This window comes from Pseudophryne corroboree, chromosome 3 (assembly GCF_028390025.1).
Source record: "Pseudophryne corroboree isolate aPseCor3 chromosome 3, aPseCor3.hap2, whole genome shotgun sequence".
NCBI classification, from domain to species: domain Eukaryota; kingdom Metazoa; phylum Chordata; class Amphibia; order Anura; family Myobatrachidae; genus Pseudophryne; species Pseudophryne corroboree.
The window spans coordinates 339,125,051-339,151,337 of NC_086446.1; the positions used below are offsets into that span (position 1 = coordinate 339,125,051).

Consider the following 26,287-nt stretch of genomic DNA (forward strand, 5'->3'; position numbering starts at 1 on the left):
GGTCAATTGACGCCCCGGAACGCCTTCCTCCTGTCAATCACGGTGCGATCGCGGCAGCGATCGTTTTCTTCTTTAATTCAGTCGCTGCCTGGCGTTCCCCGTTGCCAGGCAGCGGCACGCCTGCGCATTGCAGTTGCTGTGCATGCGCATTCCAGACTCGTTTGCACGTCTGCGAAAAAAAAGCAGCATGCGAACGGGTCGGAATGACTCCCATTGTCCACTAACACCCTCATTCAGTATTAGGTGAGGTGGAAGTGTTTGAACACGCCCCTAGTAGGTGGTGCCTGTTGCACTCATACAAAACACCATCAGATTGTACCACATAGCTGTTGGGGTTGTTGAATGATACTATACCTGTACAGTCCCAACTCCGTCAAGCCCGACAGCGGTCTGGATATGAACAGTTTGCCCAAGGGACAACAGTCTTAAGCAATGAGATGTTTTATTATGAGTGGCATTAAGACGCAATCTGAGAGAGGCCGTTAAAATCCCAACAGCCGGCGTCCCAAACATAAGTAAACCAGGCAGGTTAGGGTTAGGGCCTGCGGGGGAGTAGGTTTATCAGCCACCCGAGGTTGTTAGGGTTAGGCTGCGGGATTTATGCTGCGGGGGGTGGGGGTGGGGAGTTAGGGTTAGGCACCAGGTGAAAAATAACAGCATCTGTGACCTCGCTACAGTGTGACAAAAGGTAGTTGCTGATAACAAAAAAAACACTGCAGATTCAATTTATCTGTGGAGGGTAGGTGTGTGTTGGATACCCTGTGCCTTGGCAGGATCTGCCTTAAGACCCTTTGAAGTTGGGAGATGGTCAACATAAGAGACTCAGTGATACTCCTGTCAGACTGCCAGTAATAAGTGCAAACTGCAGTGCAGTCTGAAAGGGGCCAGTTGAAATAACCCAAGTCTGGCAACCCAGTATTTCAACCTGGGTAGTGAGCAGGGTAGGACACGCGTTCAACCTGACTTGCGGTGAAGTGTGAAGAGTAAGCTGGGTTGATGCGACCCGGCACCCTTTAACTGCATAGGTTCTTCTCATCTCCAAGCTCCGCCTCGGGACACAGTGGTGACATCATCAAGCCGGGTCGGGCCACCAGTCTAAAGGGGTCTCAGCCTGGTCACACCTGTGAAGGACCCTTGTACAGAATCCTGGGTGCGACCCAGCATAGCAGTCTGAAAGGTGTTTAACTTTTATCAAGGTTTAATTGCATGTTGATTTCACTGATTCTTTGGAGGACCTTGTGGAGGTGCATGTCATGTTCTTCCATGAAGCGACGCCAAATTAGGTTGTCCTCCATCTACAATTATACTCACAAGGGTATCCCTCAAAGTGATGCTCCATGCAATGCTGGAACAGGTGTCATAAACATGGTGAACATGGATGATTCCTTGTCCAATGTGATCTGCTAGAATCCACATTTCACGTATCAGCTATTACGTTCTCCACAATTATGTAGGTGTGGTGCAGTCTCATCAGAGCTTTGTTCAGATGCAGATGTATACTGAACCATCTAATTTTACTGCAACAACCATAGCCGACACCCACTAGATTTGCTTTTACCACTGGAGCAATGGTGCCCAATGCTGTTATGCGATTTAACTCCGCTATCACTTTGTCTTTCATGGCTAGAGGCACACGCCTGGGAGCACATGTGATAGTTGACTAGGAGTTTGCCAATGGTATTATGATTGAAAAGATCAGTAAAATCTTTTAAGTCTGAAACACTGTTGAATGACATGCACGTGTCCATTACTATCCACTATATAAAACTGCAGTGGAAATTTATGGACAGCAGTGTGACCACGCCCATGGTCTATATAACCTGGCCACAGTAAGAAATAAGATTCATAGTGTGAGAGTAGTCAATAGGTGTTTTAGGTTTATGCACAGGAGGAGTTCACGTCACATGACATCACACATGGCGCCAGTGTCAAGTTTTATTTTGATGGCATTATTTGTCTCCTTCTCTAGTATTATGGTATATATTTCACTCTTTTAGTCCCTGAGGTCAATACTGTCACATGGAGACCAGTGTCTGGGGTGTTTTCTAGTGGTGCATCTTAAGTGTAAAGTCAGTGCTATGGGCTGCTGGAACATGCAGTGTAAGGTTGTCTGTCATCAGCTTTAGGCTTGGATCCTTCGCCAGCGAGCAACATCATGTTGTTTGCCACAAGCATTACATAGTTTATTGAAAGCAGGACATTTGTGGCAACTATGGGACTGGTGACCTCCAAAATTCACACAGTGTTTATATAGTTGCCCATGTTGCCGGAGGTCACATATATCAGACTCTTTTAAACTCCATTGCATTTTTATTGGACTGCTTAAGCAGCATGCATATAGCGGTGTCCAGTAATAAATGTGCATGAGTAATATCATTATAAATGCAACACACAATCCTGTCCCTGATGAGCTAACTTGCTAATATAAAATAATCACATTTCTTTGTTAGTAGTTTCAATCTGGCAGCAAATGACTGGATACTCTCAGAGGGGCTCTGCACAGCAGTGTTAAAAGCATGTCTGTCCATTATAGCATTTTTTACTGGTAAGCGTATATCATCAAACTTTTTATTAGTGTCTCTGTGTCATTTTGATCCTCCCCATCAGGATAGACAAATGTGTCTGCTGTGTCAACAGCATCAGCCCCAGCTAGGTTGATCAAGGTATATGCTTGTTCCGTTTTTTGACTTGTTTCAGAGTCCTGCACAGCAGTGTGAGTGCTATTCCTTCTTGAACTCAAGCCATGCATCCACGATGACTTCGTAAAAAAACAGGATATATGCGTCAGAAACCCTGTGCCATCACAGCCAAGTGGATAGCAGTAATGCAATCCACATACAGCATGCATATTCAATTACAGCCTCCTACTGCAGTTTCACAGTGAAGCCCAAACTGGCATTTCACAGTGAAGCCCAAACTTCTGGGGATAACCAGAGGACATATTGCCAGAGAACCTATTACACTCTACATCAGTCAAGCATGCCCTAACTGTTAGAGACTAACAGAATCCACTTCCCCAGATGAGCATTTGGTTGTAGAGAGCTGAAGAATATGTTGGCATTGTACAAATAAAAAATGAAATGTGTACTATAGAGAGTAGCAAATGGAATTCTGATAGAAACTGGTAGTGTAGCCGCTTTCACGTCTGGGTCACATGGGCTTTGAAAGCCAAACAGAAATGAGCATTGCCACTACTATTTGTAGACAGCAGATGGCACTTCAGTTTATTCTTTACAAGGCATAGTGTACTTCATATCTTGTTTCTGCTCTTTTCAAGGGCAAATTCAAGCACTTGCAAGTACCCCAATTGCCTTTTCCAAAACAAAACCCTGTTGGTTGTATAAGCCTGTACATATAAATGAGCGTGCATGGGAGATACTGGTGCATTATACGTAATCCGCTGCAATGTCCTTGATATGACAGAGGTAGATTTTGGAGCCATATTTGACCTCCTCCACTACAGATATTATGCTGTGGCATTTACTTTGGTCACTCAAAACATCCAGCATCTGTAAACACTGAAATGGATTATTTCGGTCTTCTTCACTGTATAACTGATTGTTATCTACAGTAAATGGGGTAATTGTGGCCTAAAATCAACATTTTATATTAATAACAAAGTTAATTATATTTGGTGCACCTGTTACCTACAGTGGAAGCAGAATAATATTTAATTATGTATCAATGTAGGAATAAATAATTATATACACGCAGTGGCCTTTAGGTACATCCGTGCACCTGAGAAGCATGAAATGTGATCTAATACCCCTTTCAAATCACATAAATAACCCGGTATCGACCCGGCATATTGCCGGGTCAACACGGGTCACTGCGATGTGAAAGGGGCCATGGAGAATTCCCGGGTAATTCAACCCGGTTTATAAGAAGGGTTATTCCCAGGTTGAATACCTGGTCAGTGGCACTGTGAACGGGTTCCCGGGTCGATGCAAACCGGGACCCGTTCACTACATAGGGAGAGGCAGCTGGAGATGAGCTCATCTCCCAGCCTCGCCCCCGCTGACTGCTCCGCCCCCACCGCTATGACAACCAACCCTGAAAATTGCCGGGTCGGGAAGCCTGCTGTTAGGGTCCAATGCCGGATCCCACCAGGGAGGTAGCCATTTCCAATTCCCGGGTGGGATCCAGCATTGGAGATGTGAAAGGGGTATAAGTGACTTTGGCTATGAATTGATTGTTGGTGCCAGATGGGGTGGTTTGAGGAGTGTGGTATACTATTTTGACAGTTATCATGCATGACAACAGGGACCATGTCAACATATATGTCGACATGTATGACATGAAATTAGGTGGCAGGGGCGTAAATTCAAACTAGACGCTCGGAGGTGAATTAGACAATGGTGTGCCGCTTCCCCCCATACCCAGCCACATATGGGTGCACACACACAGCCACATACAAACATAGCCGCATATACAAACAGCCACATATACACACACCCACTTATACACAAACAGCTAAATATACAGACAGCATCCTTACCTATAGCAGATATAAATGAAAGGCATTGTCCAAGAGTACCTTCCTAAGCAGCATGTGTCGGTACAAGGGGGGTGGCGGCAGGAGAAAGCTGGTGGGCTGTGGGAGACAGGGAGCAAGGCTGTTGGGAGGCAGGCGCATTGCCTGACACTACCAGTAAACCCCGCCTCCTCCCAGTCACTGAGATTCTTTAATGATGCTGGTGTGCACTGCCACTGCAGCGCTGTTCATACACTTAGTGGCTGGGGCACAGAGACTAGAGGGAGCTCACCAGAGGCAATGGAGAAGGTCGGGGTGCCCCTTTCAGAACTGGCGTCAACTCCATTGTCTCCGGTACTTCCGCCACTGCACACACATCCCCATACATGCACAATCCCATACACACAAACAGCCCCATATAGACACACACAGCTCCATAAGTGCACACACAGACAGCCCCACATGCTCCCTGCTGTCCTGGACTGTTTGACGGCAGCTTTCAGGTGAGGAGTGGCAGCAGAGGCTGCAGTGTTTGGGGATCTAAGTGTGTACGTGTGTGTGTGTGTGTGTGTGTGTGTGTGTGTGTGTGTGTGTGTGTATATATATATATATATATATATATATATATATCTTTTTTTGGAAAAAATACCTTTATTGTGTGTATTTATATATACAGTATATATATATATATATATATATATGTATGTATACACACACACACACACACACATAGATCCCCAAACATTGCAGCATCCAATGCCAGTCCTCACCTGAAAGCTGCCCTCAAACAGTCTAGGACAGCAGGGAGCAGACAATGAGTGCGGACTGCAGGGTACTTCCTGCCCGGCATGAGCCACTCTGGGGAGGAGAGAGCTACAGGGAGACTGGCTGCAGAACTGTCAGAATCTCAGCGAGTAGGAGGCGGGGTTTGCCGTCAGCACCAAGCAATGCACCCGCCTCCTGTTCGCGGAGATTCTGGGGTGACTCTGCAGCGCTGCTCCAAGGGATCACCGCTTGCGCACAGAGGCTGTACTTGGAGGTAACAAGAGGTAATGGAGACGGTCAGGCTGGGTGTCCCCTTTAGCACTGGAGCCCGGAGGCGACCGACTCCACTGACTCCGGAACCTCCGCCACTGCTAGGTGGACATAATGTGCCTGGTGGCCCAGTGGTCACTTACCTGGTCCCGGCGGTGAGCTTTCGAGTCATGTGACTTGCAGTTCTAGCACAGATATATGAGGGTGCAGCGTTATGGTGAGTAATCACTATCCCCAACCTTCAATCCTCCCCCTACTGCCTGACTTTGGCAAAGACAACACAAATTCATGTACACATCTTGCCTTGTGTCAGTAGTTCAGGCGGATGGTGTAATGGTGTGGAGAATGTTTTCTTTGCACACATACAGCCCCTTAATACCAAACTGCCACAGTCGACTTGAGTATTGTTGCTGAGCATGGTCATCCCATTATGGCCACAGGTTACCCAACTTCTAATGACTAATTACATCAGGATACAGTGCCATGTCACAAAGCATGTCATCTGAAGCTTGTGACTGAATATGGCAAAGGGGTTGATTTAATATTTTTTTCCGCTGCTGTAAGTAATGGGCGCCATTCAATTGTTGCTCTCAATGGACACAAATGCCATAGGTGCCTATATTTCTGATTACTGCATGCACATTTATTGTTTCTTATTTTTACAATTCTGATCTTGTTTGTCTCCCCATTGTTCTCGGATATTTTGGACTGAACATGATTTACATAATTTTTTTCATTGTATTCTAATTCAAAGGGAGGATGCCCTGAGGGTGCATAACATAATATTCTCAATAAACATCCCTATCCAGCCAGGGCCGGCAACAGAAATCTTGGGGCCTGATACACTGATGTTTTTGGGGCCCCCTTCCTCAACCCCCTAGCAACTTTCCCCCATCCAGCCCCAGTAGGTATATGGTGTACCAACACATGGTACTAATTTCCTTTACCAATATATTTTCCAAAGCAAATAGTAAGGCACACTGAGGAGCAGATTTTGGGATACTGCAAAATATAGCAAAACAATTCGATTTTTCTTTATTTAGAAACAAATTAAATTAGATGTTGGAAAGAGTTTGACTTATTGGTCCCTATATTAACACAGCGATTTACAGCAAATATCCCTGTATTCACATCTATATATCAGATGCATGGATACTGTACTTAGGCTGTGTACACACAGTGCAATGTTACCCCTCCATCTTGACTATATAGTCAAAATCTTAAGAAAAGTTAGCACATATCGCACCGAGTGTACACAACTTGCGATACCGATGTGTGCTCCCGCGGGATCGGGATCGTAAGAAAAAAATAGACTGTGCAGGCATGGCAATTTTGAATATCTAGTACACAGTATGCTCTTCCGCAGCCAGTGACCTGCTCCGCTCTTTACCTGAACCCTCTGGCACTCTCTCTTCATTTGATCCCACAAATGAAGATGAAGTATTATCACTCTTCTCATCCTGCTTCTCTACTATCTCTCCTCTTGATCCTTTACCCGTACAAATTAGTAAAGGTCTGTCTCTGGTGCTCATCCCTACCTTAACTAATATCTGTAATCTCTATCTCTACTGGTATTTTTCCTTCACTCTTCAAGCATGCAGTGATTACTCCCATTTTGAAAAAAAAACTAAATTCTGACCCTAACGCTCTCTCAAACTACCGCCCTATCTCTCAGCTCCCTTGTCTCTCTAAGCTACTTGAGAGACTTGCCTACACTCGAATCACACACTTTCTTAACTCACACACTTTCTTCACTCACACACTTTATTGGACCCACTTCAGTCAGGCTTCCGTTCCCAACACTCCACAGAGACAGCACTGACTAAAGTGGTTAATGATTTGGTCACTACGAAGTCTAAAGGCCACTACTCACTACTTATTCTTCTAGATCTATCTGCTGCATTTGACACTGTAGACCACTCTCTTCTCATACAAACACTATAATCCCTAGGTCTTAAAGACGCAGCCCTTTCTTGGTTCCTATCCTACCTATCTAATCGCTTCTTCAGTGTTCGCTACTCTGAATCTACCTCCTCTTCGCTACCTCTTTCAGTCGGAGTACCGCAAGGCTCAGTCTTGGGTCTTCTGCTTTTCTCTATCTATACCTCATCTCTTGGTAAACTAATCAGCTCTTTTGGATTTCAGTATCATCTGTACGCAGATGATTCTCAAATCTACCTATCCTGCCCTGATTTGTCCCTATCTGTACTGGGCCGTATCACTGAATGCCTTTCTGCCATTTCATCTTGGATGACATCTCGCCACCTCAAACTTAATATTTCAAAAACAGAGTTAAATATATTTCCACCGGCCAATAGTAGATACCAACCTGATATCTCTATCACTGTTGAAAACTCGACAATCTACCCTACCCCACAAGTTCGCTGCCTAGGTGTCATCCTTGACTCTGATCTGTCCTTTGTTCCCCACATTCAATCTGTCTCAAGATCATGTTACATGCATCTAAAAAACATATCCAAAATACGACCATACCTTACACAAGACACTGCTAAAACTCTAATCCATGCTCTCATTATCTCCCGCATTGATTATTTCAATAGTCTCCTAACTGGTCTTCCCAAAACGAGACTCTCACCACTACAATCCATTCTGAATGCAGCAGCGAGGCTTATCTTCCTCGCTAGATGTTAATTGTCTGCAGATCCACTCTGTCAGTTCCTCCATTGGTAACCTGTATTCTACTGTATTCAATATAAAATACTTTTACTCACACACAAGGCCATTAACCAAACTACACCAACGTACATCACTTTGCTTATCTCAAAATATCTCCCAACCCGACCTCTTCGCTCTTCACAAGACCTGCATCTCTCATCCACACTCATTTCTCGCTCCCACTCAGGATTGCAGGACATTCTTCGGGCTGCGCCCACTCTGTGTAATGCCCTACCACACACAATAAGACTCTCCTCTAGTCTCCAAACCTTCAAGCGTTCCCTGAAAACTCACCTCTTCAGGCAAGCATATCAAATTCCAGTACCGCCCACATAACTTTCATAAACCTTACTATCAAATTGCATCCACTCTGCACAGTCCACACATATCTTTACATGTCTTCTCATTCTTCACTTTCCCTTCCTCTCGACCCCGGTTCATCATTGCTGTATGACCATATCATACAGCCCACCAGGAACCTTTGCAATCTGGCGGACAACTATGCAATAAATAGCACCTATCCTTGTGTATCGATGCCTATTTCCCTATAGATTGTAAACTTGCGAGCAGGTCCTTCCTACCTCTATGACTGTTTGTTATCACCCAGTTTTGTTATATCATTGTTATTTCCAATTGTAAAGCGCAACGGAATTTGCTGCGCTATATAAGAAACTGTTAATAAATAAATAGCATAAATAGTATGCCATAGTCAAAATCGCACATAGACAAAATCGCACGATGTGTATAGACAATATTGGTGCTTCTGGACTCTGGGGGAGTTCAGGGGAAATCGCATAGTCAAAATCGAAGATAGCCAAAATCTCACCATGTGTACACAGCCTTAGTGTTCATGCTAGGCTGTTTTAGGAGGGTGCTGCCCCCTGGACGATTTTTAAATGCCAAAATGCGCCCTACCCATGTATAAATAAATGCTGTGCGCACCTGAATGCTATCTATTCACATTAAAGGGAATTTTTCAACCACGTGCACATGCCGAACTAAATGGCCCAGCAGCTTTGCGCTCTGCCTGCATCCTAGCAGGAACACTAGATGATACATTCCCACTTAGGAGCTGAGCTGTTTTGCCTGACACGTGATAAATAAAGCAGAGCTGCCAGCATAGCCTTCTGAAGTGACCCCTCAGGGTAAAGGGGTATGGAGGGGGCAGGAGGATGCTGGTAGCTGATCTGAGTAGTATCAGGATTTGTAACGTGGGCACCAGCAGTACAATAATTAGAGTTTCAGAATGCCTCCTGCAGAATGAGGTGGTCCCAGGCATTGGGGGGGGAGGGGAGGTGGGTGGTATGCAAGGTGCTGGCACAGTTGTATCGGGGTGTAATATGGGCACCAGCATGGTAATAATTACTGTTGCCACCAATACCACCTGCAGGATGAGGTGATCCCTGGCATTGGGGGGGAGGGAGGGTACGCAAGGTGCTGGCACAGTAGTATTGTGTGTAACATTGGCACCAGCAGGGTAATAATAACTGTTGCCACCCATGCCACCTGCAGGATGAGGTGGTGGTGGGAGGCAGGAGTGGGATGCTGGCAGCTGATTTCATTATTGGAGTCTAATAGTGCACACTCCAGCAGGTATCAGGATAACACCCGGATGCCAGGACCATGGGAACCCCTCCACCACCCAGGGGAGAACTGGCTGTGCAAGTCAAACTGATCCATGGGCCCAGCTCGCCTCCTCCCCCTCCCAGTTATGTCGCCTCCCGCAAGCTTCCAACACTCTACTACTTACTAATGTTCCTGGGCAGAGGGAGAGAGAAGAAGCTGCTGCTGGCGCTAGGAAAGATAAGCACTGTGTAGACTGCCTGCACTGTGATAACTCACAGACACTGCTCCTGCACTAGGCCTCTGAGGCTACCCACAACCCTGCGGGGCGTAGCCTAATTTTCATACTGACGGCAAGCTCTGCCCCCTATTCCATCCGATGCACACAGTCAGAATATCAGATGGGGAAGTGTGAATCTGGGAGCAGCAGAAGATTGGACAAAAACGGATTAGCATGTATGCACTGAGTGGCTGCGGTCCACCCAAACCTCGGGGCCCCTCTGAACCCTATCGCCGGGCCTGTATCCAGCTAACAGAACTGTAGCGGCAAAGTGGGGGTCATTCAGACCTGATCACTCGCTAGCTATTTTTTGCAGCGCTGCGATCAGATAGTCGCCGCCTATAGGGGAGTGTATGTTTGCTTTCTAAGTGTGCGATCGCATGTGCAGCCGAGTGGTACAAAAAAGTTTTGTGCAGTTACTGAGTAGCTCAGAACTTTCTCAGCCACTGCGATCACTTCAGCCTGTTCTGGCCCGGAATTGACGTCAGACACCCGCCCTGCAAAGCTTGGACATGCCTGCGTTTTTCCAACTGCTTCCAGAAAATGGTCAGTTGACACCCACAAACGCCCTCTTCCTGTCAATCTCCTTGCGATCGGCTGGGCGAATGGATTCTTCGTTAAATCCATCGCTCAGCAATGATCCGCTTTGCACCCGTACAATGTGCCTGCGCATTGCGCTGCATACGCATGCGCAGTTTTGACCTGATCGCAACGCAGTGAAAAAAACTAGCGTGCGATCAGGTCTGAATGACCCCCAATGTCAGCATTCCTGAGTGGTTTGGATGCATTCAGATGGTTTGCTAATCATGACCATACAGTCTTTCTAATGCTCTAGGTCCATTTGGATTCTGTGTTAGAAACTAAAACACCACTTTTAGCACTTCTAAAGATGAGTGAGAGCGTTGACTAAATATACTACTTTTTGGTGGAATTATTTTTTATTTACTAATTTAAATCTCCATACTTAGATTTTACTGTTTTTAAGTTGTTTGGCATATGTTAGGATAGTACTCAGGGGAATAAGTGTTAAAACAGAAAAGGGACTTGAAATAAATGAATTAAACATTTAAGCAACTACTCAGGTATCCTGTGATAGGAAATTTTGGCAAAGAATAGGGTTTTTGGAGGGCAGGAGATGAACAAATAGATCCTGTGTGTGTGTGTGTGTGTGTGTGTGTGTGTGTGTGTGTGTGTGTGTGTGTGTGTGTGTGTGTGTGTGTGTGTGTGTATATATATATATACAGTATATATATATATATATATATATATATATCACAAATTCCACCAGGTGGAGGGTGCACTCTCACTTCAATAACTTCAATGTTCAAATTCAGTCCTTATAGGCCCTACACACTAGGTGATATGAGTGAAAGATATGAACAATCTTGTTCATTAATAAACGAGATAACGTTCATATCTTTCAGTGTGGAGGCTCCAGCGCTGAATGATGTGCGGCCCTGCGCTCGTTCATCGCTGGTGCCCCGTCGCTTGTGCATGTAGGCCAATATGGACGATCTTGTCCATATTTGCCTGCACTGCTATGGAGCCGGGTGACTGGGGGAGTGAAGAAACTTCACTTCCCCCGTCACTGCGCCTCCGCCCGCTGCCGGGACGCTCGTCAGCCGTATCCCGCAGTGTGTAGGGCCCATTAGTTTGTTATGGTAAAAAAGTAGCCTTGTAGTCGACGTTTTTATTCATTCTCAAGACAGCCAATACAGTAAATTCGGGTATAGATATGCTATTGAAACACACAGTTTATATGACAGTCTACATATATACCGTCAATACGGTGAAAACTGTAGATCATTGTATGGTCAAGGTTTCTGATCATCTGAACTAACACAGAAAGATGCAGCTCCTAGTCAAATCCATATAGATCTGTCATACTGGATCCAACAGGACATCTCTCCAAACTAGGCTGCATGGAGGCAAAGGCTGGCATAACCTTTACAGAGTAACAGGTACAAAAAAAAGCCCAAAACATTTCAGAGTATGTGATTCATCTCACACTTCACATGTATATTGTATGGACTTCCACTTCTGACAGCAGGTAAGATAGAGTCACCTGTTTCATGCTGATGGGAAGATTGTATGTGTTTATGCTGCTGGGTGTGTAAACTCCTTGTTGGTAGTGACAATGGAGGAGTGTGTGGTTATGTGTTCATGACACACATTGGGTCCCTCTTTAAGACTAGAGCAGTGTTTGAGTGTCCCAAAATGACATCATTGTTGTTTATCAAGGGTATGCTTTTTGGCAGCAGTATGCCCATCTGTTTGTGTGATATTTCAGATACATAATGTCTCTGCCACAACTAATTTCTGACAGTAATGTAATCACTCAGTATAATGAAAAAAATGCAAAGTGATATCAACCATAATATTATTCAGTCTTTAATGATAAAGTAAATGTATTTAAAATATATGAGGGAATATTTGTGGAGTCTGCTGAGCTCCCCTCTGATTACCCTCCTTTTTCCTGTCCAGCTTCACTGTCACTTTGATGCCAGGGCATAAGCAACCCTTCTCCATGAGAGGAGAACCCTGCAACCCGCCCTCAGGAATGAGGAAAAGTAAGAATGCTGAAGAATTTTCAGAAAACGGGGAAACGTAGGCTACAGAGCATATTGGCTGCTGTTACCATTGTGTTTAGTCCCCTGTTCTTTGACTCCATTTACTTCTTTGCCAGTCAAATGACAAAAATATATTGACTTTAAAACTGCATTGAGACAGAGAAATAAAAGTAACATTTAGCCACTTCTGATTTCTTTTTATTTTCCTGTGAACTTTTTAGTGTTCATGGTTAAAATCTGTTTACCCTGTTACCCTGTTTAGTATGTTTTAAAGTATAGCTGCAGACAGTTGTAGTGCTTTATAAATAAATGCTAATAATAATCAAGTCACCACTGTGTGTAAATGGCACATTACGATGTTCTTGAGTGATGTGACACTGAACTTTGCAGTGCATGTATAAAGATCACATCTGCTGAGCGAGAATTCTAGCTAACAGCTCTGTCATTTTCCTTGGCACCCTAACTCCTCATGGACTGCTTCATCTGTACATTTCAGAAAACACACAGTGTATTGTTTTTTGTTTTTTTCTTCTGCTTTTGGTGCTTTGTTTACACACCAGATCAGCAAACACAGTGCACATAAAACCACATGCATGCAGGTCCAGCTGCTGTAGTACTGAAGCCTGACTCCAATTCATAAGTGTACTCAGTAGCCCGGCAGGACTCCAGCAAAGTTGCACGTATGTTTCAGAGACGACCTAATGAGCTGTGGAAAGAGAGCCTGAGATGTACAGTGTTTGTTTTACCATGATAAATGCTGCTATTCTGAGGCAAGCTTTAGTGGTGCCCTTCATGCTCTTCTTAAGCATAAAGTGACATTTCAGATTTCCTCATTATTTTCCTAAAGTCCTCATTATTTTCCTAAACTAAAATGTGCTTAGTATACTTGGTAATATTAATGTGTTTTTTTTTTTTTTTTTAATACGTACTTCTATATGCACTTCTGTGTAAGGGGGTAATTCAGAGTTGATCGCAGCAGCAAATTTGTTAGCAGTTGGCCAAAACCATGTGCACTGCAGGGGGGGGCAGATATAACATGTGCAGGGAGAGTTAGATTTGTTTGGGTTATTTTGTTTCTGTGCAGGGTAAATAGTGGCAGCTTTATTTTTACACTGCAATATAGATTTCAGTTTGAACACACCCCACCCAAATCTAACTCTCTCTGCACATGTTATACGTGCCCCCCTCCCTGCAGTGCACATGGGGGATCATTCTGACCCGCTTGCACGCAGCGGTTCTTCGCTGCGGTGCAAATGGGTTGGAACTGCGCATGCGCGGTGCCCGCAATGCGCACGTGCGTCGTTGCCTGACCAGAAGAGAGAAGAAAGTGATCGCTAGCGCGATCGCAAGAAGATTGACAGCGGGGAGGCGTTCCGGGGCGGATACTCACCATTTTCCGGGCGTGGTGAGGTGAACGCAGGCGTGTCCAGGCGTTTGGAGGGCGGATGTTTGATGTCAATACCGGGACCTTCGTCGCTGGATCCGTCGCACAGGGTAAGTAAATCTGACCCTGGTCTTGTTTTGCAGGAAACTTTTTTAGCATAGCAGGACTGCACAAGCGATTGCAGCCCTGCTATGCTAAAATACACTCCCCCATAGGCGGCGTCAAGTTGATCGCACGAGCAGCAAAAGTTGCTACGTGCGATCAACTCTGAATGAGCGCCATGATTTTGCCCAACTGCTAACAAATTTGCTGCTGCGATCAACCTAAATTTGAGATATGTATTCTACACTACATGGGAGTGCCAGGTTTTAAAAATGATTCCGTTTTTTTTTTTTTTTTTGTTTGTTTTTTTTTGTGTCCTTTGATACATAGTAATTCTTCAGTATTGATCAAAACTAAAGTATATTTTCTCTACTTTTTTAGGTAAAAACCATATCTTTTTAATATATTCTTATTTATTATACTTCTGTATTAAATGTGAGTATATAAAATTTTAAAAAAGTACATTATAAAAAAATTAAATAAGTGTGTTGTGATGTGGATTGCTGTGCAAGATGTCGACGCAGATTTGTACATTAAGCGATGCACCTGCTAAAAAGGAGTCTTCCTGCAAATTATTTCAACATGGCATTGGTTACTTATATTTTAATGACATTACTAGAGACTTTTTCTCCCATTTTCTGATGTCAAGGACACATTTATCATCCCAAACAAGCACTTTTTTTCAGTTTCTTCAGCTATGAAACACCCATACATCCACTAAATCTTGTCAAAGAAGACTGGCCTCCCTCAGTCACCTACAGTCAGGGAAAGGTGTCTGTACTCTGAAGAACTGTAGACAGTATGCTCTACCCTTATGTAGCCCATACACTTGTGTGATAGGGCATACAATCCTTCGATTTCGACAGCATCTGTGAGAGAAATGGAAGGATTGTATGCACAGTTAAGGTACTATGAGACGCAATGCGCGGGCACGCCGCTCGAATGTCGCGTCTCATTATAGTATGTGCTGCACATAATATTTCTCGCATCGCAGTGCGATTGCATGTGTTTTTTAAAACACATGCAATATATCGCACTACAATGTGCGCTGGGCACCCGCTGGGAGCGGCCTGAGACCGCTCCCACTCGGCGGAGACATGCCCATCATGTGATTACCATGCGATTGATCGCACGGTAATCACTTTGGCTGTTCAGGTGTGAATTCATCGCAACTGAATTGCCGGTGCGATGCCCCGCGATGTCGCGTCGCGGGGCATCGCACAAGTGCATGGGCACCTTTAGAGATCCCCAATGCATGTGCCTGATAGATAGATCTGGGAGAGACCTTGGATGCTGAGGATCGTGCAGAAATCCAAAAAAACACAGCTGCTAGATCCATTTGTATAACGGTAATATAAAATGCTCGTTAACTTAATAGTATCTAGTTCCCATTAATACCCCTTTCAGACCGCCAGCTTTGAACACGCGTTATTGCGCATAACCTGTGTTGCTGTACAGTCTGAAAGGGCCCAGTTTAAATAATCCGTGTTGAGCAACCCGGTATTATAACTCGGGTAGCAAGCAGGGTTGTTCAACCCGGCTCGCTGTTCTGTGTGAACGAGAAGCCGGGTTGATGCGAGCCGTTTCCCAATCACTCTGTGTGAACGGGCGGCGCTTGGAGATCATGTGATCTCTAAGCACCGCCGCGTCACAGCTGACGTCACCAACCCGGCAATATTCTGGATTGTGAAAAGCAGCGGTGAGGGACCCGAGGCGGGTCGCACTAGGGAAGCACCCGTGTCAGGCTCCCGGGTGCGACCCACCTCAGGTCCCTCACCGCTGCTTTCCATAACCCGGCTGTCTGAAAGGGATATAAATGACACAAATTCTTCTAGAGTAGATGTTGGCAGTGGTACCAAAGATAGCATGTTTAGTATGATCGAGACCAGGCCATTTTCTGGCAATCAGTCCACATCTCTTCCCGACTTTCCTTTTTCTAAATAAAAAATTGTTTCCAAAAATGTTAGCATATAAAGAATATAAATGTATTTTCTTTGAATTTCAAATGATACCCTTTTATTTAAGTCTGTATTATGTGGACGCAAATATCCAATTGTTCCAATTGTAAAGCTCGGAATTTGCTGCGCTATATAAGAAACTTAAAGGGGGATAATCAGTTGTTTGAAAAGTCAGTTGGGTGTTTGTTTTTTCCTATCTAATAGACAGGGAAAAAAAACAGACACCCAACTGACTTTTCAAACAATTGAATTCCCTCCAGTGTGTTAAAATGAACAATGGTGAATTATTAACTAAAAAAATGTTTTTATAGTAAGTTTATAAGAACAAAAACATATCCAATAATAGGAAGAGGACATAAGCATGTTGTAAACTATATGATGACATGCGGTGAGGTCAATGGCCGGGGAGGCACTGGCTAGTATCAGAGCCAGATTTTGCACACACATATATGAACCCGAGGATTCATGTGGGCATTATACAAAGGTGCAGCAGTATATTGTTACTGTATGTATCTTATACATATCTCCTTTGTAGTATTCTAATAATTTTTATAGTAAAAAAGCTGGCATATACTGGAGTATGACAAGTGAGGTTCTGCTTACACTGTCTAAACTGACCACACCTCACTGGTGTGTTGGGTTTAGTTGAGGATCATGGGAGTGATAGGGACACAGGAGGAGGCAGGTGTGTGAGACTTGTTGAGTGACATAATTCACTCCAAGGGGGTCATTCCGAGTTGATCGCACGGTAGCAGTTTTTTGCAGCCGTGCGATCAAATAGTCGCCGCCTATGGGGGAGTGTATTTTAGCAGAGCAAGTGTGCGATCGCTTGTGCTGTGCAAAAAGTTTTTGTGCAGTTTCTGAGTAGCTCAGAACTTACTCAGCCACTACGATCACTTCAGCCTTTCAGGTCTCGGAATTGACGTCAGACACTCGCCCTGGAAATGCCTGGACACGCCTGCGTTTTCCACGGCACTCCCAGAAAACAGTCAGTTGACACCCACAAACGCCTTCTTCCTGTCAATCCCCTTGCGATCGGCTGTGCGAATGGATTCTTTGTTAAATCCATCGCACAGCAATGATCCGCTTTGTACCCATATGACGCGCCTGCGCATTGCGGTGCATATGCATGCGCAGTAGTGACCTGATCGCTGCGCTGCAAAAAACATCAGTGTGCGATCAGGTTGAAATGACCCCCCAAGTTTACAGGCCAGATGTGATTTCGCCAATTTTGCTGCAAAATTTAAGTAATTACTGTGGCTTTGTCTTTTAACTGATTGCTGCGTCAAATTTGAAACTCGCCAAAATCACATCTGTACTATAATTCCATCCATATTGGAGGCCCACTAAGAAGTCTGGGGCTTTAAGTTGAAGAAAAAAAAAAAAAACCTACACATTGATAGCATGCCCCAGATTTAAAGATTCTTTTTCAAAGTGGCTACATCGTATTACTATTTTTCTTAATTACATTTGATAGGCAACTAATAAACCAATTTTAATTTTTTTTGTTTTAAAATTGTACTTAATAAATTCTTTATATAGCTCTACCCTTTCTGATTATTCTCTTAGCACAAATATTATATTAGATATTTTTATCCAACTATTTTTACTGCATCTCTCTTAGACACCACTGGTCGCTTTATCTCCCCCCCCTCCCTCCCCCTCCTGTGTGCAATTTTACTTTATATCTAATAAATTAGAGTGTACATTATAATGTGAGAAAACATGAGATATTTAACAGTGCACTTTGAAAGTATGGCATCTTATTTGTAGCCATTTAGTTTTTATGTTTGTGTTACGATTGATCGAAACAAAAGATGCACAGAAATAGTTTATGAACTAATGATTCTGTTTCATCTGAAAGACATCAGAAATGCAGGAACGCCTATGTTTTCCAAAGTTGGTAGTTGCCATGGACTTGAATTGTCTTCCTTGAAAGGTTGGACAGAAGGCTAGAAATTGTGTTCCTTGTGATTGAGGGCAATACTTATTGCTATCTGTACTGTATCATGATTGTTGTCTCTTCAAATGACAAACATGTGTCTGTCTCCTCTGGCTAATGATTGCAGTGCGCTCTTCTTGTGCTATTGCTCTTGTGCAAACCCAGTATCACAGCTCTGACCTTTCAGACTGACTGCCAACAAAATTAATTCTAAAGTGACGCTATAATTTGCAGCACTGTATGTCTCCTAACATTCAGTTAACGTTACAACAATTAAACATTAAGTTAATGTGTTTTGTTTTGTTCAGCATCTCTGTCAGTGCAGATCTGTCTGCATTGCATTGTAATTGAGTCTCACTTTGTGGTTTGTCTTTCTCCATTCACTCAAGCTGTCTCAGAATACCTAAACTATATACAGAACTGTCTGCTAATTATTGATAATACACAGTGCAAAGTGAGATGTCAGTGAGCAAACGGTGGGATGTTCCAACAATAACACTATTATATATTGCTGAAGGTGGCCTGTCTGAGAATTGTGTTCTCTTGCTGCGTGTTCATGGAATCATTCTGATGTAAAAATGAATTCCGTTGTATCAGTGCAGAATAGATAACTATATTCCTCTCAAATGAAGCCTATCACTAGGTCCTGTACTGTTATTCCTTGGTTTATGATGCAGTGCATAGTTCTCAGGTTCTCATCCCAAGAGCATCTTATTCAACAAGCTATGCTGCCTCTTAGGCTGGCTTTGGGGACACAGCAAGATATAAGTAAGGCGGCATAAAAGCAAACTCCCTGGTATGGTCTGCAAGCCTGACTCTGCTTTATGCCTAGCTGTATCGTGCGCACTTCTGGGCTAGCTTCATGTATGCCTCATAATAGTCTCCCGCTGTGCAGGTGGTAGAAAGACTCCACGGGATAGAAGAGCATCTCTCTACAACAAGTTATGCTCTCTCCCAGACAAGGACACCACATTTTTTTTCTGCTTATTACCAAGTTTACAAGGCTGACAATTGCTTTAATGCTTCAATTTTTACTGCACAATTTGGCAGAAATGTGGACATAGTTAGGTCACATACCAGAGCTTTAACATCAACCTGCTTTCATAATGCCCACAGCAACTCCAACCAGTGTGGACATATTTAGCACTGTTTTGCCATGTGTTCAAGTTGTGTTCACCTTCCAATTACTCAATGGAAGATGGGTAGATGGTAAACCACTGCGTTACTATTTACCATTAGCCACACATGGTTCGGTCCTGACATTTTCCCTTTCAGTAGGATTATTTCTCAGTTTAGCCATAGGCCAACAACCATTATCTGCTACCAACCCATTTTCATGCATTCCCAAAAATAAATAGATCTTGTTCACAAACATTTGTTGATATCAATGCTTGCGTGGCTAGAATTGTTTTTGGAAGACAAGAACTTTACGTGACTTATCAGGTTTCACTGCACTACAAACCAGGTTACTGTACTAATAAACAAATAATAGCTAATAGTAGTGATTCTGCAGCAGATCTCTTGATTAGAGAGCAGCCCTCATGCCCGAAAAGGGGTGCGACTTCACAGATGTCATGCTCGCAAGCCGCGCCTCATGTTTTCATCACTGTGGGGGCATGCCCAAGGCTCTGAGCTGCTGGCATGCCCCCAATCCCTCTATCTCCCGTGTGCTATGCAGGGCAGTGATTGACAGAGAGCCTCCCAACTGCGGGTGGAACAGCGGGACAGTGCTCAAAAAAACTGGACTGTACCACAAAAATAGGGACAGTTGGGACGTATGATGCTGTTCAACTAGTATCTTGACAGACAATGATCTGGACTGTTGCAGATTAACTTTGTTTTATTGATGTAATATTGATTACAAGGCACTACCCTTTATTTTACATAAGACCACAAACATGTATAGACCCTTTAAACACAGACCACTACGGCAGTTCTTCAGCACTTCTTTCTCCATTAAGGAAGTTTCAGGGAGAGGGTAATAGATGTTTTGCTAATTACAGATGATAGAAACTGTAGGCCAGCAAAATATAAAGTGCTAATGGTGGTCCAGTTGTCAATTGTTATAGGACTAATCCTCATGTTTATTCAACTGTTAATTACACCAAATAATTGTATTTAATGACCTAGTATAGTACTTTGAAGACTAGAGCTCTCATAAAACTGTGTGTAGCATAACTGTGCTTGCTCATAGGTAAATTCAGTATTTTGCTACATTCATAGCATTATAGACAGTACAAATCCAATATGTTGAATGTTTATTTTGTGTTGAATGTTTCATTATTTTGTTTAGCTTCTATATTAGCTGCAGAAGTTACGTAGGTTATTAATGCCATGGCTCTTCTGTACAGGACGGTCTCAATTTCATATTTAAAAACAACAGTACAGTAGAGGGTAGCTGATCTTTTGTTGAACCACTCATCTCTGAGTACATGTAGCCTTGAGTCCAAGGTTTATCTCCCTGTAATTTATACAGCATTTTCATGCCTGTGACATTCTTGTGGGGATACAGAAAGCCCCATGCTGCTAATGGACTGAAAGTAAATGAAATTAAATAAGCGCAGCAAAGCTCATCAGCAGTGTCTCCCCCCTGGGTAATTCAATTCCTGAGTGCGCAGTGATGGGCGCGTGCGGCACACTCTCTGAAATCCTGCTGCGGGCAGGAGGCTTAACATCTAAATAAAACTTTTTACTGTGGCATTTGTTATGCTCTTGCCAGCAGGGTCCTGGATGCTAGTGTGGGGACAGTAATGTAATATTCATATTTCCTCCCATGTTGTGCATGCCACATACCAGAATACTAAATATTCCATAAATATGCATTGCAGTTTAAATAAGCTGCCTTGAATTTTAATTTCCATGCAAATTTTTTTTTATTAAGAGCTTGGCTGCCCAACTGTAACACTTCTCTGTCTGGAGAGATGCAGTGATCATAAATCTAGTGACCTAAGCGCTCTGTGACTGATCTGTGCTGTGTTTCCATCTGAGTTTTCTTATTTGTATGTACAACCAATTATTTCAGCAGGACAGGAAAATGTTTTGCTTCTACTAGTCATCGGGTTACTGGAGATGATGACTACAATGTATAGTCTAATGATAGACCAATGAGTCCTACCAACTTAGTCTGTGTTATTTCATTTAAAAAAAGCAAAAATTTTGTTTTATTTTTTTCTTTTATCTTATATCAGAGTCCGGAGATGTAGAACAACCTGAACAGGTTTTAAAGCATGGCTATCTGGAAAAGAGAAACCGAGGTACAGTAACATATAAACTCATTACATGAGTATGCTAGATACTCTCCTGAATTGGTACTTGGCAGGAAGTGCATTTCAAGATCTCTCTGTACAAAGAGGTGTAGTCAATAAGACTGTAGTGCTTGTGGTGCTACACAGGAGTTAATCCATCTAGAAACCATGTAGCATGCAGCATCTACTGATATGAAATACTTCTGTGTGACAGGGAAAGAACATTCCATTGATACTAGTGTAGTGTTCATTCTAGTACCCTGCACCTGTCACAACCTGTGCAGCTTCTCTTTCCTGCCTGGTGGTGTCGCTGTCTGCTCTGGTGCTTCTAGCACACTCTGGTTTGTATCTCAGTGCAGTACCCGAAATCTTGATCCAATATATGTGGGATGTGCAGGAAAAAGAAGTCTGAGCCATGGAGGCCCCACTTCGCACCTAACAGGGCTTAAAAGATCTGGCAATTCCGCATTCAGAAACTAATATTTTTTTTCATACATTGTACAGTGCTGTCTTTAAAATAGTAATGTCCAGCACAAGTAGTGATGCTGTAAAACGGTCTCAAATTCCAGAGCTAATTTGTTTTATGATCAAATATTGTTGTTTTTCTAAAAATATGTCCCAGTGAAGTTATCATTCAATATGCCAGAAAGTAAGCTAACAAGCTTTACATCCTATATAATTAAAGGTTTAGGGCTGCTCCACACAGACCAAATGACTCACAGCTGAAAGTGATATTGCGGGGAGATGTTACAGCCTCCTACCCTGCTGCTGCTAATATTAATAATACTGATCTGACTGTTTCGCACTTGCTACATACAGAGAGAGGGAACTGGGGGCTAGAGAGTGGGTTAGGGTCAGATATGTACTGGGGGGGAGTGAGAGGGCAGGAGGGATTGGGCAGATAAGGACTGAGAAGAGAGGGGGGGGTAGGGGCAGATAGGGACTGGGGGGAAGAGAGAGGGGAGGGACTGGGATAGATAGGGACTGGGTAATGAGTGGAATGGTAGGGGCAGTGGAGAGGGAGATGCAGATTTATTCATTATAGTTACCTCTAAGGAGGGCAGCAAGAGGGCACAAGTAGCAGCAGTAACCAGGAAACAGATGCAGGAACCGCCAGAAGGTCCAACGCGCTCAGCGGAAGCATCGGGGACAAGTGTGGCCACTTACCAGGGGAGAAGGTGAATCAATCCGGCAGTAAGGGGTGAGACCCTGTGTGGGGTGAGCAGTGTAGTGACCAGGAGTCGGAGGGGTTGGTGCTGGGGCTGCAGATGATGCGGAGACAGATAACCGGCTCAGATGCCCCTCCCACACCCTGCACAGGCCATGCACAGACCCTCCCCCCCTATTATCCTGCCCTGGTGTCCATCATTTTGATGGGCTTTTAGATAGTGTATATAATAAAACCTGCCCTTTTTCATCTAGATCATGGCTTCTTTGGGTCGGAATGGCAGAAGAGGTGGTGTGTTCTTACAAATATGTCCTTTTGTTACTACTCTAATGAGAAAGGTAATAATGGCAAGGTATTTTCTCTCCTTTTTTTTTTTCCTATTTATTTGATGTATTATGATCTACTATATCTACAGTTGGGACTGTTGGGAGGTATAGGGGCTATTACATGAAACATTATCATTGTGGATGCAGAAGGGAAGTTTGGCATTAAGTTAAATGTTGTATCCTGGTAACTTCATAATACACGCTGATTCAGATTCCTATTTGGTTAGCTGGTTTGTAAGAATTCGGCTAAACCTTAATATTGCTAAAATTCTGTAAGACTCTGTACATCTCACAGAATTTTCGTGCATACTCCAGGTCCACACCCCAAAATAGGCCCACTGCATCTGCAGCAAAATACCCTCCAACAATTTACACATAAAATTCGGTACAAATTCAAAAAGGGGCATGGCCACGCCCCTTTTCCTATACTTTCAATGAAAGTTTGGAGAGCCAAAAATCGGTACAGACCACAAAAAAAGGTACTGTACCTGACAAAAAGGTACAGTTGGAGGGTATGCCACTGCATCTGCAGCAAGTTTCTGCGCTGTAGATAGGGAAGAAAAAAAATCCTTTTACTGCTTTGTCCTGTGTCCTGCTGCTTGTCTGCCTGCCCCCTCCGGCATCCACAATCCCCAGTCCCTAGCCAATACGTAGGTGGAACAAAAGCTGCTGCGGCCACCGACATAGGTGTATATGAAAGTGGCGCAGCGGAAGGCTTTTATAGCCCTCCCTGCGCCGCAAACTCTCTGAGCCCCGGAGCCTCCTCTGCGCTTGATGTCACAGAAGTGCCTCCCCACCACAGCCGCACCCAGATCCCCAGAGGCCCTGACTCCGCAACACAGCACCTGGGCTGCCGGCCTGGAAGATGGCTAATGTAACGGATTGAGTGGGTGATATCGCGGAGGGTACTGTCTGAACGCTGAATCAATGTAAAAGGTAACAGTTCTGCCTGTTCTGGCCCGGAATTGACGTCAGACACCCGCCCTGCAAACGCTTGGACACGCCTGCGTTTTTCCAAACACTCCCAGAAAACGGTCAGTTGACACCCACAAACGCCTTCTTCCTGTCAATCTCCATGCGATTGGCTGTGCGAATGGATTCTTTGTTAAATCCATCGCTCAGTAACTATCCGCTTTGCACCCGTACGATGCTCATGCGCATTGCGGTGCATACGCATGCGCAGTTCTGACCTGATCGCAGCGCAGCGAAAAAAACTAGCGTGCGATCAGGTCTGAATGACCCCCCCGTTTGTACACAGCTTGCGATACCGATGCGCGGACCCGCAAGATCGGTATCACAAGAAAAAATAGACTCTGCAGTCATGGCAATTTTTACTATCTAGTACAAAGTATATTGCACATAGCCATTATCGCACCGCGTATATAGACAATATCTGGGCTCTGGGGGAGTTCAAGGGAAATCACATAGGGGGTCATTCCAAGTTGTTCGCTCGCAAGCTGCTTTTAGCAGCTTTGCACACGCTAAGCCGCCGCCTACTGGGAGTGAATCTTAGCTTCTTAAAATTGAGAACGAAAGATTTGCATTATTGCGAAAATACATCTCTGTGCAGTTTCTGAGTAGCTCGAGACTTACTCGGCATCTGCGATCAGTTCAGTGCTTGACGTTCCTGGTTTGACGTCACAAACACACCCAGCGTTCGCCCAGACACTCCTCCGTTTCTCCAGCCACTCCCGCGTTTTTCCCAGAAACGGTAGCGTTTTTACCCACACACCCATAAAACGGCCTGTTTCCGCCCAGAAACACCCACTTCCTGTCAATCACATTACGATCACCAGAACGAAGAAAAAAACGTGAGTAAAATTCCTAACTGCATAGTAAATTTACTTGGCGCAGTCGCAGTGCGGACATTGCGCATGCGCACTAAGCGGAAAATCGCTGCGATGTGAAAAAATTTACAGAGCGAACAACTCGGAATGACCCCCATAGTCAAAATCGGGCATAGACCATATCATACTGTGTGTATGCACTTTACGAAGCAGAGCAACAACTACACTTTTTGGTGCCCTATGTCAGAAAGAGAATTGGTGCCCCCTGCCCTTTTTTTTACAATAGGGACATAAGGTGCATGCCCTCAAGGGGGAGGGGAATGACAAATTGATTCCAGAGAAAGCCGTGATATGCCTCTTCCCACATTTTTCTCTCTCTTTCTCTCTCTCTCTCTCTCTCTCTACAGGTTGAGTATCCCTTATCCAAAATGCTTGGGACCAGAGGTATTTTGGATATGGGATTTTTCCGTATTTTGGAATAATTGCATACCATAATGAGATATCATGGTGATGGGACCCAAGTCTAAGCACAGAATGTATTTATGTTTCATATACACCTTATACACACAGCCTGAAGGTCATTTAGGCCAATATTTTTTATAACTTTGTGCATTAAACAAAGTGTGTGTACATTCACACAATTCATTTATGTTTCATATACACCTTATACACACAGCCTGAAGGTCATTTAATACAATATTTTTAATAACTTTGTGTATTAAACAAAGTTTGTGTACATTGAGCCATCAAAAAACAAAAGTTTCACTATCTCACTCTCACTCAAAAAAGTCCGTATTTCTGAATATTCCGTATTTCGGATATTTGGATATGGGATACTCAACCTGTATATATAAATATATAAATATATATATATATATATGTAGTTCCAGAGAAATCCCGTGATATGCCTCTTCCCACATTTTTCTCTCTCTCTCTCTCTCTCTCTCTCTATATATATATATATATATATATATAAATATATATACATATATATATATATATATATATATATATATATAGTTCCTTGCTAAAGTATTCATCCCCCCTTGGCTTTTTACAATTACAGCTTGTAATTAAAAAAAAAGTGTAATCTGAATTTTATGTGATGGATATGCACAAAATAGTCTAAGTTGGTGAAGTGAAATGAGAAAAATGTATATAAAAAAGTTTTTTTATAAATTAAAATCTGAAAATTGGCATGTGCATATGTATTCAGCCCCTTTGCTATGAAGCCCCTCAAAAGTTGTGGTGCAACCAATTACCTTCTGAAGTCACATAATTAGTGAAATGAAGTCCACCTGTGTGCAATCTAAGTGTCAGATGATCTGTCAGTAAAAATGCACCTTTTCTGAAAGGCCCCAGAGGCTGCAACACCACTAAGCAAGAGTCATCACACCATGAAGACCAAAGAGCTCTCCAAACAAGTCAGGGACAAAGTTGTTGAGTGTCACAACTGAGGGCCTGAGCTGACGGGAGGCAGCCTCAGTTGTAGGGGCTGAGATGTACCGGAACCTGGGAGGTTGTATCAGACCCCTGGACATGTAAGTAACATGAATAATAACTGCCCGAAGGCGTGACCACGACAACTTGGATAAAAGTCAATGATGTTTATTATGACAACTCCGCAACACAGCAGCAGTAAAAGAAAACGTAAAAGTCAGCAAAGAATAAATACAGTTCCTGGGTACTACAGGATGGCAGGAGCCACAGGGCACTGGTAGTGTGAGATAGTTCTTATAATCTTCTAGATGGAAAGTCCTTACCAGGCCCGACTGTA

General features: G+C 43.6%; 1 protein-coding gene across 1 annotated transcript in view; it reads left to right on the plus strand.

Annotated features, from left to right (window-relative positions):
• SKAP1 (src kinase associated phosphoprotein 1) overlaps positions 1-26,287 on the plus strand; it is a 958,799-nt gene that overhangs the window by 714,520 nt on the left and 217,992 nt on the right. Inside the window, exons 6-7 of the mRNA XM_063963151.1 lie at positions 21,173-21,238; positions 22,652-22,735. Coding sequence (XP_063819221.1) covers positions 21,173-21,238; positions 22,652-22,735 — 150 coding nt within the window. The remainder of the gene's footprint in view (positions 1-21,172; positions 21,239-22,651; positions 22,736-26,287) is intronic.